General features: G+C 36.0%; 1 protein-coding gene across 2 annotated transcripts; it reads left to right on the top strand.

Annotated features, from left to right (window-relative positions):
• The first annotated feature begins 968 nt into the window (after positions 1 to 968).
• LOC107745206 (zinc finger and BTB domain-containing protein 16-like) lies at positions 969 to 16,116 on the top strand. Of its 2 annotated transcripts, XM_016559062.1 has the most exons (5): positions 969 to 1,071; positions 4,642 to 5,631; positions 8,841 to 8,941; positions 14,582 to 14,755; positions 15,553 to 16,116. In XM_016559062.1, exons 2-5 carry the CDS (start codon positions 4,715 to 4,717, stop codon positions 15,780 to 15,782), a joined length of 1,422 nt encoding a protein of 473 aa, XP_016414548.1. In that variant the 5' UTR covers positions 969 to 1,071; positions 4,642 to 4,714; the 3' UTR covers positions 15,783 to 16,116. The 2 variants fall into 2 exon arrangements, with proteins under 2 accessions (XP_016414548.1, XP_016414546.1); XM_016559060.1 differs by lacking the exon at positions 969 to 1,071 and having other exon boundaries at positions 4,509 to 5,631.
• Positions 16,117 to 16,948: the final 832 nt, after the last annotated feature.

The raw sequence follows: 16,948 nt of genomic DNA, 5'->3' as shown, positions 1-16,948 counted from the left end.
TTTGGTCATAAATTTCACATTTAGAAAAAAATATCAAGTTACATTGAATTAAATGTGAAATTTTGAAGTACAAAGACTTAATTAGTATTTTCTTGTAAAACATACCCCAGCAATCCTTTGTTTTAATTACAATGGAAAAATATTGTTTTATTTACTTTGAGAACTATTTGTTTCAGTGTAGCTGAATATTAGTTGCAGTACGTTTTCATGTCCCCATCATAAATGTCTTTTTATCACAATATCACTTATAAGGGAACATGTATTGTAATTTTTGTCATGTTCACAGGTGCTTTCTACTGTTTATTTCTCTTATCAAAATGATTAAAACAAAATTAGTTTTCTTGGAAATATCATTATCAATCAACTTTCTGAGCTTGACCAGTTCGTATTCCTGCTGCTATCAGGAAAGGTTTCAATGAATCAGTCAACAGCACAGATGCATTTGATTTCTAGAAAAAATGGTGAAAGAAAGGAAGCAAAAAAGCAAAAGAACCCTTACGAAAAAGAAGTTTATTCAAGTGTGCTATTAGTATACTTCTTTTAAACTAAAACTAGGAAAGTATACTTTCAGTCTACTTTTTATGTACTTCTCAGACATGGGCTTTATGTACTTATATAACAAAATATATACAAATTAATACCTAAATAGGGACATAGTAGTATACTTAAAGAATGATGTAAAGTTCGCTTAAAGAGAACTTACAAGTATAGAGTGGGCCAATTTAGTCCCAAGGAGTATTGAAATAGTACACTTACAAGTATACTACTAGTACACTGATATTTGTATACTTACTACATAAAGTATACTTAAAAATATACTTGAACTTTACTTAAGTATACTTAATAAAATAAACTTGAAGTATACTACTTTTTGGTAAGGGAAGACCAATCACAGATGTCTGAGGTGTAAAGGGGAGGGGCTGGTTTGAGTTTAGAGGTGGCCTTGCTAGATTTCACCCACATGTAGGCTTCCACTGGTCGATGACACCTCTGGTTGAGGTCGCGATGCGTGTTAATGCGTCTCTGTTGACTTGCTCGCGGCAGGACGCAGCCTCTACCTTGATCGCATAGGTACGTCTTTGAAAGTTTGTCAGTCAGGCTCTTCTTCTTTTCCACCTTCTAGTGTCATCTTGCCATTTCTCATCTTGTCTGCTGTCTCTCTACCTCTTCCCCTCCCCCATCACCAAGTGCCGTGCTTTCTATATCTGGAAAAACATCTTTTGATTACAAAAGCATCCGTGCAAGTGTCTGATTGTGTGTGTTGAGGTCTTTTCTGACTGCAGGCCCGGAGAGGATGTGTCACTGCAGACAGGTTTTCCCCTGTTACTCATGGGCCTCTTTCTCGCACTGTGTCTCTTTATGTGGGCCTGACCATTGCACTTTTGCAGATTTCTAAAGTTATCACCTGCATTTGAGTGCCTGTTACATAGTCTGTAGGTTCCTTCTTCACTAGTGGGTGAGATTTTTGTTGATAGCGCTTACAGATGGTTGTGACCAGGGGTAATGCCTTTTGTTGGATAGGCCTAGTTGTTTTGACATCTGATGTACTATAGTTTCGTACAATGAAGGCAAGGGTTCGGTTTGGTAATGGGACAGAGGGTAACCTGCGTTTCAGATTCAGACATTCACAGTCCTGCATGGCAGGTAAGTCAATTGCTCATTGCACTATTGCAGAATTTGCAGTCATTTGAGTCAAAATCGCATCGCATCGCAGTTACAGCACATCTTCCTCAGTTTCATTCTTCTTATTCTCACGCTCAAATGAGAATTCAACTGCATCAGGGCTTTAAAAGAAATGGGTGAAGAAAGAATAGGAACTGGTGAGGTATCGTTCACTGCGACGTGCTTTGTTTGGCGTATTGTAAAACTTTTTTAAAAATTGCAACGCTTTCAGTAATTTCTTGGTGTTTCAATTTGCATTTCATTTAGCGTTGCTAATTTTACTGTTGTCATAAACAGAATATAAACAACAAAGCACTGTTTTTTTAGTTGCTGGAGTGACTGTGATTACGATAGCTGTAGAAAATACAGCAAATGCAGTAGGCTAATGCATGAAACGGTTAATGAATATTTTATTGTTTATTTAGGCTATCTTAGATTGAGAATTTAGAATATTCTTAGCATAAGCTATAAAATATGCTTAACATACAGTACATAACTAGATCATTTTTGACAACATTTTTCAGCTTTGATTCTAAATTTCCAGTGACTTCTGCAAAGCAAAAACAAGAGATGCATTTAGGTTGGTAGCTTTGGCAATATGATATTCATTTTTGCATGTCTAAGGACTAATAAATGGCATACTGCATTCTAAACTTCATCTTTGGTGTAGGCTAGATTAAGTACAGTAATATGACTCACTTATATTTATGACACATTAGACTTTTAATATTAGAGTATAATACATGACTCATCTGGCTTTTTTTTTTAGAAAAAAGGTACACAGACACACAAGCTAATGCTACAAACAAAGGTGCAAAGGAGAAGAAGTCTATTTTGTTGGCAGCTGAGTATATTCAGTTTTAAATGGATAGTTCACTTAAAATTGAAAAAAACTGTTTTTATGTCATACTTACACCCTCGTTTCAAACAAAATGTCTTGTACATTGTACATCTGCACAATGAAAGCCAATGTAGTTCAATGGGTTTGGACACCGGTGTCCTTCAACGATCTTCATTTGTGAAGACATAGAGATGCGGAACGCCATGAGCGTGAGTAAATGACGACAGCATTTTAATTTTGGGGTAAACTATTCTATTACGTTTCTTAGTTCTAGATCACATAAGTTGTGTTAGCCAGAAATAAAGTAAACTCTCAACAGTTAATTTGGGCAGTTATGAAAGCGAAGTATCTGCACACACCTGTTTGGTATAACGCCTCACAATATTAACGATGAGTTGTTTCGGGGATTTTTTCATGCTTTGCTGCTTGTGTGTGTGTGTATGATGCATGTGTGTGTCTCACTTTTAACCAGTTTAGCATCAATTCTAGTAATTAGAACATCAAGCACCGTCATCTCAGTACAATGTGTTCCACACAATCCGTCACCGTTGCGTCCTCGCTGAGGGGGAGTGATTGTATCAGCATAAGTTTTTGCAGGCATTCGATACTCTTCGACTTTCTTGTTTGCGCATTCGTCAAATCGACGACAAAACATACAGCGCCGACTGAGATACTTGCGTCTTGAATCTTGTACATCTCGTTACTGTCCCAAGACGGCAATTTCATATTCCAGGACGGTCATGTTTCTTATTTGGAGTGTCATTCTTTGTACGCATTTCCAGATCGAGTATCAAACCCGTTTTTTCCCCACACAGTCCGCATCACTTTCTGCGCAATTGTGAGGAATTAGAACGCAGCTGACATGTACTGTAATCAAACGCTTCACCAGACACCACATCACACTGCTACTACAGTAGATGCATATCTAAACCGACCTACTGTATGGCTTTGATACTGTTGTTGTTGATCAAACAAACTTGAACTCTTACGAGTCTCAGCGTACCGGCATTAGTCAGAGTTTCACATTCTGAAGAGGTCTGTGGCTTCATCACAAAAGCTCCACAACAAAATTTCAAAGGTGATGCAAAATGCGAAAGGCCCTTTGCCGCCTGACATGACCAGACATGTCCGCCTCCGCGTTGTGCCATACGCAGACAATGCAATTCCAGTTCATGGTTGAATGTATTGTGAGATAGAAATGATTAAACATTGCTTAGAGTTTCATTTTGTGAATTAGATTGTCTGCCTGATGTATGAAAGTAGGTTAGAGGTGTTGCGACGCTGATGAGTTCAGGAAAAAACCCTGCTGAATTCTTCTGAATATGTCTTTCACAATCTCTGAAATTAAGTCAAATGGCTTATATTGCTAAGTGTATTTACCTCTTCGGGCTTATCTATGTTTCAGTCTTTCTTTTGGTCTATCTGTCTGAAAGCTACGAGATCTCTTTTTTTCGTTTAAAACAGCTGAACAATGAAAGGTTTGATCAGTCCTCGGATGCATGTAAAAAGTCTGGTTAAGATTGATCATCTTATTCATGACTGTTAGACGTCTAGACATTGATATCTCAACATATGTGTCATCAAATGAGCAGACAAGAATAGTTTATTTAAGTTCGGGAAAATTATAGGCCTATAAAACTCTTTTTTTTTTTTTTTTTTACTTTTTCTGTTTTATTTTTTGACTATTAATGATCTATTTTTACCTAAGCCAAATGCATACATAAATCGAAGAATGAATAAACAGTCAATCAACCGGACAAGTCAATAAATAAGAAAATAAAAAGATAAACAATTAAAATATAATCAGAGAGATGGGTATTATTGTCTACATAAAAAAACAAAAACAATATTACCATTTGTTCTTATCGATTGTACTTAATTGTCAATAAATATAACTGCAATGTATTGATTCATTTTTTCAGTGTTTTTAAATAATATATCATATTACAGAAAAATTTGTAATTTATGTAATCCAATTATATTTATATTTTATCATTTCCTGGGAGATTCATTTAAGACTTTTAGATTAGAACATTTTCTAAGCAGTTTTTCTCTCTCTTCATCTTCTCTTTCATGTCGACTATTATTCCTCATTGTCCCATGACAAACTTACCCTCTGTTTTTCCCCCCATCTAAAGGCTGACATGAGATTTCTCATCTCGACATCAAACCTGATCATCTCACTTCAGCCGCACCTTTCACTCTTTGAAGATGATCCGCATTCATAACCCTCACCATGTGCCATTTCTGCATCAGACGGAGCAGCTCCGCCAGGCCGGAACCCTTTGTGACACGCTTCTCACCGTGGAGGGCCTTTCTTTTAAAGCCCACGCACTGATACTAGCGCTGGCGAGCAAACGTCTCAAGCGTCAGCTAACAAAACAGCACGGTCCAGGGTACTGCTCCGTTATAGAAAGAGTCTCTTCCCACACCTTCAAGCAAATCCTAGACTATGTGTACAGCGAATCGCTGGAGGTGCCCAAAGATGATCTTGAGGAGCTGCTGAGGGGCGCCGAGTACCTGGAAGTGGAGTCTTTGGTAGAACAATGTCAAGCACAACTTAGAGATCCAGAATCCCCAACTAAGACAGATGCAAAAGTGATAAATTCCCTCCAAGATGACAAAGCACACAAGGACACTCGGTTGTCTAAAACTAGCCACAATTTGGATGAAGACCACCTTGATTGTTCTTTAGAAGAAGAACGTTCTTCCACCAAGAGGTCGGTCCACAATGCACATAAGAAGAGCTGTTCTCCCGTGTCTCCTCTGCCTCCCATGTTCTCCAGTGACACCATCATCTCCTCCAGCTCTCCGTCTCCAAGCTCTCGCTTCTGCTGGCCGCCGATCAGCTCGTCTAGGAGCATGGTGTTAAACTGTAGAGAAATTATGACCTTACACTCCCTTCGAGCGTATCCCTACCCCACACCCATATACCCCATCCTCCACCACTCGCTCCAGCCACAGGTCTCCTCCTCACTTATGGGTTACACCGGGTTGCTTCACCCCTATCACCCTCTCATACACTCTCCTCCGCTGACTCAAGACAGTCCCTTCATTCCTGGTCTGAAAGGAAAGAACGCCTCTATCAGTGCAGCTTTAACGGGGTCCATGTCAGATGATCAAGAGAGGTAAGAAACGACACACAGATGACACTTACAGTGTATGAATGTTATTGGATTAGATCATTTATCAAACCATATGGAATTGATTTTAATTGAGACAGACAGCACAAGCACAATTTAAAAGGATTTTTCACACAATTTTAGGGGGTTTGAACATTTTATAATTCATACACCTTAAGGGGATATAGTTCGCCCAAAATAATTATTTCGGTGAAACATCTTAAAGGATGTTTTGACAAATGTCTCTATGTTTTTTTATGTCAATACAATGGAAATCATTCGTAAACAAAACTGTTTGGTGAACATTCTTCAAAATATCTTCTGCAGAAGAAAGAAAGTAATTAAGGTTTGCAACAACATGAAGGTGACAAAAAAGGAAGTTAATTAAGTGTTCAAATACTTTTAGGGCCTTCTGTATACCTAAACATTAAATATTCAATAAAATATTACATATTTTTTAAACACAGAGCTTCAGAAGCCACTTGTCCATCTTTTTCAGGGAGAAGTCCAAGGTTATAAGACATCTGGGTGTTGTCAGCATGGTGAAAGAAATCTCGTTTTTTTTTTTTACGATATTTTCGACAGGAAGCCACATTATAGTCAGCTAATTTCAGCGGAACACCATTAGCCTGGTAAACTTTAACAAATGCAGCAACACATTTACAGTCATAACCAAGAGCAAACACCGCAAAATCTGATCTTGCTTACCTTTGAAGTTTTTTTTTTTGCATCAGTTAATATCACCTCTCACTAAATATGTAATCATTTTAATATTTAAAAGTGCAAACAAAAGGAATGGTTTGCTACTATATGCAAAGTAGTGAGTCATTTTGTAAGTGTTTTATATATTAGATTAAAAAAAAAAAAATTTAAAAAAAGTATTCTCAAACTTTCGGCTTTGTCTGTACAAACCAAGATAGTAAGGTTTGACTTATTTAAATTATTAGATTTTGGAACTTTTAGAGTGTACAGTTGCTTGAAATTGACTTTTATCCAGATTCTAAGTTTAAAATGAAAAAATAATGTTCTCTACAATATTTTACTTCAATAAAATATTCGTTGTGTAATATACTGTAGTGCCAAGCAAGGTTTTTCAACCCAATTGCTGGGTTTGTCCCTATTTTACCCAGCACTGGGTTGTATTTAACCCAGCATTTTTTAGAGTGTAGTAAATCCTGAAAAGCTTTTTAAACAGCATTGAAAGAGTTCACACTTGTTGACTGCTTTACCTTCACTATCCGCTTCAACCTATCCATAATAAAAATAAAAAATAGTTGTACAAAGTTTTGTACAAAAGTTCATATGCAAAAATTGTATTTATCTACAAAACTATTTTATAACGTCATTTTTAAGTTGAGAAACAAATTCAGTCATGCGTGTCAAACTTTTGACGGGTAGCGTATATGCTTGCATTTGTGTGTGTGTGAGTGTGTGTCTATGAATGTGACTTATGTGATGCTCTTCTTTTTCTGTACTTTCCAACGGACACATTTTCCCCAACCAGCCCCCTTTTCCACCTACAAGAATTATCTTTCTACAGGCTCCATTAAAATGAGGGGAACTAATAACCATCTGTGGTTCCACTGCAGTGGAATAACAGTAATTATGCAATAAAGACAATTATGTTATCATTGTAATGAAAAATTTTGGGGTATGAATAATACATATTTTAATATAATTAAAATTTAATTGTATGACCTATAGATGTGCTTATGCTCAAAGATCTGTAAGTCACTCATTTAAATAATTCAAGTCTTTATTTTTATTAGAGTGTTAATTTTAAGTGTTTGAGCCAGTATAAAAGCACAGAAGCACCATGTGCACTAAATACTGGATATGTTGGTGGAGTGTTTTGGAACACAACACTTACTATCAAGGCCGAAACTGAGGGGAGCCCCCCATTTGTCCCCGACTTTACAAACAGTAAACATGAAAGTCAGTCATCTCCACCCTCAGAGCAGGATGTTCTATTTCAGTCTCATTTTTAGCCAAAGTCTGTTCCACTCCCTAATTTGCCACACACAAACAGGTGCCCCATTGAGACGGAGATCTTTATGCGTCTTTTGCTCAATCAATGCTGAAACGAAACATCTGAGCAGACGCTGTTTTTCTTTACCTATACACGCACAGGGAAACAGTACAAGTCGCCCACACACCATTTTAGACTCAATTATATCACATTTCATGGTTAAACATCCCAAATAATGTGAAATTTATAAGAGCCTGTTAGACTAATGTAATATATTTGGTAGAGCATATTATTAATATTATTTTGATTCTATATACTTGAGTCGCATGAGTTTTCCTTCACACTGTAGACGTGCCGCAGGCTGCTTGACTCCGGCAAAGGAAACCATTGTCTGCTTGCATTGTTTCCTGCTACCTGAACACAAAACCTTTGTTCCTACAGTTTTTGGTCGTAGACAGAAGGAGGGGATGTAAGTCTAAATTGATTTTCTTAATCATTTGATACAACAGATTTGACAAGTTTGAATGGCAGTTTGTTGGGCTACGGAGTGAGTGCTGTATATCAATGTGTGTTCGTATATTTTCTCTACATATACATCACACCTACTCATTTCTCAGTATTTTTAAACGCTGAACCATCAGGTGCATCCTGGGATGCATTTGAAAGCATTTAAGAAGTTCCTATAAACATTTATAGACTGCTTTTCCTTCACAATACGGTCCATAAAAAGTGTATGCAGAAAGTCATACCTAGGCATATATGTGCATTCATCTAATCTACTAGTTTAAATTATTTAGGCTGAAGCATTTACATTAAACGGTTTGCAAGATTGTATATTCGAAAATTCTGTGAAGTGTGTTTTAAAACTGAAATAATAGTGCCCTTTCTCCTAAATAATGACACAAATGTGATAACACACCGAGTCTAACAGAGGTTATCAGCAATAACACCTGAGAGCGTGTGGGTTTCTCACTGACCTTTACCTGCTGGTCCGAATTAGCTGTGGTCTAGCCAACACACTAGAATGTGTTGAAATGCAGCTCTAGAAGTGCAACTGAACCTGCAGGTGTTAGCTGACCTGATCAACAAGTGGTTAAAAAAAAAACACCAGCGGAAAACGCAGTGAGTCCGTTTGAAGATATATGTTGATGATGAATAAAGTCCTAAATGCGATCGTCTACGCTAGTTACGCATGGAAAATATGGACATCTTTGAATGGGCGCTAACATGATGACATTTTCCACAGGAAGCCAAAGGTTCAAGCGGCGAGGGAGATATGCTGCAGACACTGTGGTAAACCGGCCCTGGAAAACCCCTGGAGGCCAACGACTGGGTCATCAACCTCAGGTAATATGTTGTACAAATACACAAAAATTAATCTAGACACTCTTATCTGCCCAGAATTTTAAAAAAAAAGGCATATAGATAATCATACAGACGCTTGCAGAAACACAAAATGCACGGCAGAGTTGCAGATTTGGTCTGGGATGCACCTACTTTTTACGTAGATCAGAGGAATGGATGCATGCAACAGGATGTAAATGTTGTGTATCTCTCAAAGAGCTGAAAGATGGTGGCTGTTGCCTCTCTTCCGCTGCCAGCGGTAAAAACAAAAGGATAGTAGACGGTGGAAAAAATGCAAAATTCATTCATGCATCAATGAAAGTTCAGTTTATCAGTTTGATTCCTTTGAAATCTTTCCAAAACAATACAAAGCCAAAATTTCCCATTAAAATCATTTTTTTTATTTTACTTATTTTTACACAGTGCATTTATGCATTTAGCAGACACTTTATCCAAAGTGATTTACAATAGAGGAGCATAGGCAATCTGTTACAAATCCACTCCAGGTTTATTAGAAAGACTAGGGAACAAGCCTGGACCAGAATTAAAATGCAAAGGAAAAATAAATATTATTTGATATTTATTATTTTATTTATTTTTAAATCACTTACTTTATCTTTCATTTTATATTATTATTATTATTATTATAATATGATCATTCCTATAGCTCAAACAGTCAACCAAGGTCGTGATTTTGAATCCCAGGGAATGCATGACTTTTAAATCTATACTTTCAATGCAATTTAAAGTTGCTTTGGATATTTCATAATTAATGCTTGCACCCAGCATTATAAATGGCTTAAATGTGAATGTCATTGCCTCTATGATAATGTATTTAATTCTGATGCATTTATTTACAAGAAGGCACCACAGGTGCACTCTTCAAATTGATGTAATATTCAGAATTGAATGTACACCTCAAAGTGTTCAGATGCTTTCTGATTGTCAAACATTAATGCAGTGAACTATACCTATGAATATTGTTCTAGGGCATCTGTGTGAACCTGAAGGAAATGACTTCATACTTCAGATTAAAACAAAAAACAAAAAAACTCATGTTGACACCATTTAACGAAAGTGAAGTTAGTTCTGAGAAACGCTCCTGCTGTGCAGATGCCGCTTGGCAGCTAATGCAAAAACATTTGTGCATTGTAAGTTCATCTAGTGTCCAAATACTTTTTAGGGGTTACTGCGTAGTCTCAATGGTGGTTGTGCTTTGTCCTAGTTTACATAATGTTCTCAGGACACAAAGACATATGCGAATGACCCCTTACCTGCTAAACTGGGGTGTAAAGCTGTGCGCGAGAGAAAACTGTGGCTTCTGAATCGTGGTGCATCAGCACAGTCCTGCGGTCGATCAGTTCTGTGCTTCATGGTGGTTTGTATACAGTACCAAAAGAGAAGTGTTGACTTGTTCTTTTTTCATCCAAATTGGGGTTAGAGCGTTTTTTAAGTGTGTGCGAGCATATGCGCGACTGAGCATTTTGGGGTGAGAATGATAGTAACACATTTTTATGAGATGTTATCTTTAGGAGACTATGTAAGTTAGACAGTATGTGTTATATCATATACATGTGAGTAGTTGTGGTTTAAAATAAATATAAATTCATACCTTTTAGCTTTTACCCAAAAATGAAAATTAGCTGAAAATGTACTCACCCTAATGCCATCCAAGATGTAGAGTTTGTTTCTTCATTATAACAAATTGAGAAATATAGCATTACAGCACTTGCTCACCAATGGATCCTCTGCTGTGAATGGGTGCCGTCAGAATGAGACCGACAACAGCTGATAAAAGCTTCACTGTAATCCACAAGTAATCCTCACTAATCCATTCCATCAATTAACGACTTGTGAAGCAAAAAGATGCTTGTTTGTAAGAAATAAATCCATCATTAAGGCATTTTTAACTTTAAAACCATTGCTGAAGTACAAGTCATTTATCTATAATACTGATTTGACCAGTGAGAAATCCTAATCAGGACAGAAATATGCACAGATCAAGCACTGTTCATGAGTGAAAAAAGTCTAAAAAAACATGTCAGTGGATCTTGATGTGAGAGGACAACAGGGGATAGACTTGTTCACTGAAGGAAGTGTTGTAATATGGATTATGGACTTTTGTTACAAATACAAGTTTATTAGTGGCAGTTTAGAGGTAAAACGCCTTGATGGATTTTTTCATGTAGATTACTTGTGGACTATCATGTGGTTTACTTGTGAATTATCGTGATGTTTTTATAAACTGTTTGGACTCTCATTCTGACGGCACCCATTCACTGCAGAAGATCCATTGGTGAGCAAGTGATGTAATTTCTCCAAATTTGTTCATACGAAGAAACAAATTCAACTACATCGTGGATGGCCTAAGGATGAGTACACATTTGAGTGGACTAATTCTTTAACTGTGGTGGACTTTTTTTTTTTTTTTTAAGCAAGCATATTTCATGTAGTCTTGTCGTAATCATTATAGGGTTATACAATTGCATGTCTATAATTACACAAAATAGAAGGGTTGTAGTGCATTAACAGCATGTCAACATGTGTATTACATTCTGAAATATAAGATGAATATTTTCTTCAACTTTAATGAAAATGTTTGCGACAATCTAAAAGTGCGGTGGCATATGACTCATTCAACATGACAACATTAGGTTCATATAGGCTACGCCAACTAAAGTCATTTTTAAAGTCATTTTAGGATACCAGCTGCACATTTTCTGCTTTTTATAGATTTTGGTTTTATAAAAATGCATCAAACAACTTATATCCTCAGTTTTAAGAATGTTCAACGCCACCTTTTCGAACAGCAAACTTGTGCTGTAAAGGCGCAGGTTTCTGCAGCAGTTTTATGTTACTGTGCTGCATCCTGAGTTAGTGTATGTGTGTGTATATGTGAGAGAGAGTGTGGGGTATGTGGGAATGTGTGGGTGTTTATATATATATGTGAATACAATGTCAGACGTGGGCACATATGTTTGCTTTTGTTTCACACATGACTTTTGCGTTTGCTTGCGTTTCAGCGAGCTCAGAAGTATAAGCTTACACAACTTTGCAAGCGTCCATATGATTGTCACAAGCGAGGTCTTCGCGAATATAAAGACAGAAAGTGTTAACCATGCTTTTTTCACATTTTAAGCTTTACAGGAGAGGATGTGGTGTGTGTGTGTGTGTGTGTATGTATGTGTGTGTGTGTGTGTGGACAGGGAGAGCTATAAACTAGGCCGCACACCAAGAGAGAGTTGCCACAGGATGTGTTTATCTAAAATTGGGCCCCTCGGCTGCGCACTACCAAAGCTCAGATGTCACTTTATTTTTGACCATAAATCAATTTTAATCTTGCCCCTTTAACAGTTAATAGAAAATAAACATTTGGTTGCTTTATTTTAACAGAACTGGATATTTACCAGCAAGAATTTCCGAATAGGATTCTTTAACAAGCAGTCATTTAAAAAAAAATTTTTTTTATGCATTTAGCAGACGCTTTTATCCAAAGCGACTTACAGTGCATTCAGGCTATACATTTTTTTTACCAGTATGTAAATTTCTCGGAAAACTTCTTAAGCACGTATTTTTAACTAGTCTCCCCAAGTCAGATATCACAATGTCAGACCTCATATTTTGTGTCCTTCAGTCCTCATTTATTCAGTTTATAACATTAATGTACATTTTGATGTACATTGTTTAACTGTGTAAGGATATTAGCAACTGGCATCTTGTATAATTGGGTCCACATTTAAAATCTGTTGTATTTAAATTAGGAAATTCATAGAAATGTTATGACATTTTAAACAAAGAATGTATTATGTGAATGATAAATACTTATAAAATGTACAAAAGCCCTAAAGGCCATACATTATTCTTTATAATTTCAACTTTAGACTTTTTTTTTTTTGTAAGAAAATTGTGCAACATTTTTCTTACCAGCTGCAAACCATTTAATCAAGCGTCTGCACATCATGCACACATCTACATTGGCTGAAAATGACCACATGTTTAGATATGTATTCAATGATAAAGATGTGGTCTCCTTCTCAAGTCATTTGAAAGTGGTACAAAGGAAAATTTACTTTGTATAAAAAATGCATTTGTATAAAAGTCCTTGCATCCAGTGAAACACACAAGATGCTCAACATGCTCATGCAGCTCAAAAGCTGCTGTCATTAAAACAAAGTAAAAAATATTATTATTATTAAATATCATAATAAATCAGTTTTACTAGTGCTTTTAGACTTTGGTTTATATTTTTATAATCACAAATGTTTTTAGGTGCTTTTCTGTTTTCTGTAATAAACAAGCTAAATTATTTTGGTCCCACATTAACAACAAGCAATACATTTGTTACAGTATTTATTCATCTTTGTTAATGTTAGTTAATAATACAACTGTTCATTGGTTTGTTACAAATAAATAGATACAACTTTTGATTTAATAATGTATTAGTAAACTAACATTTAGATTAACAAGTGCATTAGAGGTATTTTTCATTGTTAGTTCATGTTAGCTAATGTAATTACAATACGGTTCCATTTATTAAAATAAGTTAAAGAGCTTTTTAGATTAATATTTAGATAATACTAAGTCTCCTTTCACCTTCACACTTGGTTAACTGGTGTTTTAGCGAATGGAACAATTGTCACCAGCAGCGCATTAGACAACACTTAGACAAATTTAAACACATTTGAGCAGATATGAGGGGCCAAAGAGCTGACCAGCATCACACCAAAAATATCCCTTCGTTCTTGTGAAGCGCAGCTCCACTTTTGGCCTGAAGCTCGGTGACCAAGATGTGTTTAGTTTTAGTCGAAAGGTCACTATGTCACAGGTTCATTGTGAGAGATACCATTTATGGTTATTTGAGAGCTTATTGTTATAACTGAAATAAACAGCTCATTTAAAAAGCATGTATATCTTTGACATTAAACTTTAGGTAAGTGCTAAAAAGAATTGAAAAATGTATTGGTGAATTCATAACTCTTCAAAAAAAAAAAAAAAAAAGGATAATTAAAGGAATAGGTCACCAGACAATTCAAATGTGCTCACCCTCAGGCCATCCAAGATGTAGATTATGTATTTCTTCATATAAACAGATTTGGAGAAATGTATAGCATTACATGTTCACCAATGCATACTCTGCAGTGAATGGGTGCCGTCCGAATGAGAGTCCAAACAACTGATAAAAACACCAAAATAATCCACAAGTAATCTAAATGACTACGTTTTGTGAAGTGAAAAGCTGCATTTGTGTGATACATTCATCATTAAGAAACTTTTAACATCTATCCATATATTGCTAATTAAAGTCATCTGAATCAGAAGAGAACTATGTACAGATCAAGCACAGTTTACAAGCGAAAACCATCCAGAACAACAAATATGTTGGCAAATTTTGATGTGAGAGGACAACAGGGAATGGACTTTTTCACTGGAGTTTTCTTTTTTGGATGAACTATTCCTTTAAATGGACTCTGAACATTATACGTAAACTGAGCAATAGAGCCACATTTGGCTGTTCAAACCTCTTTGTCTGTGGTTTTATTCTGAAATGAAACTGCATTAGAAAGATACAGTGATAACAGAGAATATGTCTATTTATAGTCCACCAGTTTTTCCACTTACTGTTCTCTCATCATCCGTTGGCAGGTTCTGGGGAAATGGCGCTGAGGTGCAAGTTCTGTGGCCGAGGTGGACGGGACAGGCGATCTCTGCGCTCACTCAGGAGGGGTGTTGGAGGAGAGAAGCCTTACCAGTGCAAACAGTGTAGCAAGAGGTTCAGCCTTAAACACCAGCTGGACACACATCACCGGGTCCACACAGGTACAACCAACCTTTATACCCATGAGCCACCTTCCTCCAGTGTTTAAATCCAGCCTGGAAGTTTCTAGCGATCATGAAGACCTGGTTCAGGTGTGTTTAATTAGGGCTGGAGCTAAACTCTGCTGAAAGGTGGCGCTATAGAAGCAGGATCAGACACCACTCATTTAGATAAAGATTTCACTTTCTAAGAAACTGTACATTGTATTTCACTGCATCAAGATTAGATCTGTAATCTCAATTAATCTGAATTTTGTCATTTTATTAGTAATTGTTTTTTAAATGTTTACATAGTTTTTATTCAATTTTATTTCAGATTTATATATTTTAGTACATTAAGTTGATAATAAAGTAAATAAATATGAGAAATGTTGCTTTGCAACTAGCTGAAAAAAAATATATTTTATTTACAAAAAAAAAATTATATATATATATATATATATATATTCTTTTTATAGTTTTAGTTTTAAATAAGTCCATCACACACGGCTTTGTCTATTTTTTTTAAATGTGATCTTCATGAATTATACTGTATGAATTATCAACTGTACTTATGTACTTAAGTACTTGTACTTCTAAGCTTTTTTTAAGCTTAATATTTATATATTTTTTAATTTGTATTTAATATTTTATTATATTTACTTTATATTTTATATATCTATATTCCAATTCCCCCCCAAAAAAAAAATATATATTTTTTTTTAAATAGTTTTAGTTAACAATAACAACACTGATTACAGATTTGGTTAGGGATTCTGGCAAACCTTCAGCTCAGTTCTTTCTCCTCGTCTCTCTTCCAGGTGAAAAACCATTCGAGTGTCGGCTGTGTGGCCAGCGTTCACGTGACTATTCGGCTATGATCAAGCATCTGCGTACTCACGGCGGCGCCACTCCTTACCAGTGCACCCTGTGTCTGGAGTTCTGTAGCAGCCTGGCAGCCATGCAGAAACACCTGAAGAATCACCCCACGCAGGACTTCCCTCCAGACTGGAGCCTGAGCAGCACGTACCTGTACAACTGCCACACCTGAGCCCTGCGTGATAAAGCATGTAGATATGGAAAATTTAATGCAGATTTGATATTTTGAATACTTTTATTAATCTATTTTGAAGCCATTACTAATATGATAATATATTTAATATACATACAAAGGACATTTATGCCAGTTGATTTTTGTTTTCGTTGAAGACGTCTAGTTGGGTGAACACTTCACTCACCAATTAAGATGAAGTAGACTGTAATTTGCCAATGCTTATAACTTTCTCTGTGAAATATCATCACAATAGCATAAAAAATATTTGTTTGTTTATTTATTGAGCTGGTCAAATCTGTACCGTTTATATAAGCACTCACTATGTGATCTATTTACACACTGTATACAATCTTTTAATAAAAGCATTATGGTCAAAATGGTCAGTGTCTGTTTTAGTGTAGAAAAATGCAGCATACAGAACAGCAAGTAGCTTCAGTATGTGACAGCATATTCTGTATAAATGGATTTTAAGGCAGTAAGTGTAGAGATATGTATTTATGTTTTTGACAAAACATTTCCATTTACAGCAATTATGACAGAAGGTTTTAAGATTAAAAGCTATGTAGTAAAGTAACAATAAGACAGAATAGACATTTTGAATGGCCATCAATGATGAAAAGATGCTTAAGGGTGTAGTTCTGCCATCTATCAGCAGAGGCTGCCATGCAGGTCAAATAACACAAGGAGGAAAGTTTTCATCTTTCTCAGTCTGGAAAAACCGGTCGTGTGGTTGCAGCGATGATTTGCGGGAAGTATAATGACACTGGGGTTTAATGTGTGATGCAATCAGATGCTTAAACATTACAACTTTTGTTGATTTCGATTGCTTCCATTGATCTCATTTGCAAGTCGCTTTGGATAAAAGCGTCTGCTAAATGACTGTGTAATATGTAAATGTGCAACACCGCATTGATGCTTAATTGTAGTTTACTGAACCTCTGTACATCAGGAATAACCAAAGATTTTGCAACAGAATGACAAACATACCCTAACTTGAGCAATAATACATCAACAATATGGAGATATTCTTTCAAGGGTAGTAAAATGGACTGGAACAATTGTTTTCGTGTAAAATACATTTATTGCTTTTGTATTAGACAGCGCACATACATACATACACACACATACATACATACATACATACATACACATATATATATATA

This window comes from Sinocyclocheilus rhinocerous, unplaced genomic scaffold, assembly GCF_001515625.1.
Source record: "Sinocyclocheilus rhinocerous isolate Xijiao unplaced genomic scaffold, SAMN03320098_v1.1 scaffold257, whole genome shotgun sequence".
In the NCBI taxonomy this organism is placed as follows: domain Eukaryota; kingdom Metazoa; phylum Chordata; class Actinopteri; order Cypriniformes; family Cyprinidae; genus Sinocyclocheilus; species Sinocyclocheilus rhinocerous.
The sequence above is the reverse complement of the archived record's forward strand: the minus strand, read 5'-3'. Positions and strand labels throughout refer to the sequence as shown.

Coding starts and splice junctions, on each gene's coding strand:
- LOC107745206 (XM_016559062.1), top strand. CDS start 4,715: ATGATCCGCATTCATAACCCTCACCATGTGCCATTTCTGCATCAGACG. Junction 5,632..8,840: donor ATGTCAGATGATCAAGAGAG/GTAAGAAACGAC, acceptor CATTTTCCACAG/GAAGCCAAAGGTTCAAGCGG. Junction 8,942..14,581: donor GACTGGGTCATCAACCTCAG/GTAATATGTTGT, acceptor ATCCGTTGGCAG/GTTCTGGGGAAATGGCGCTG.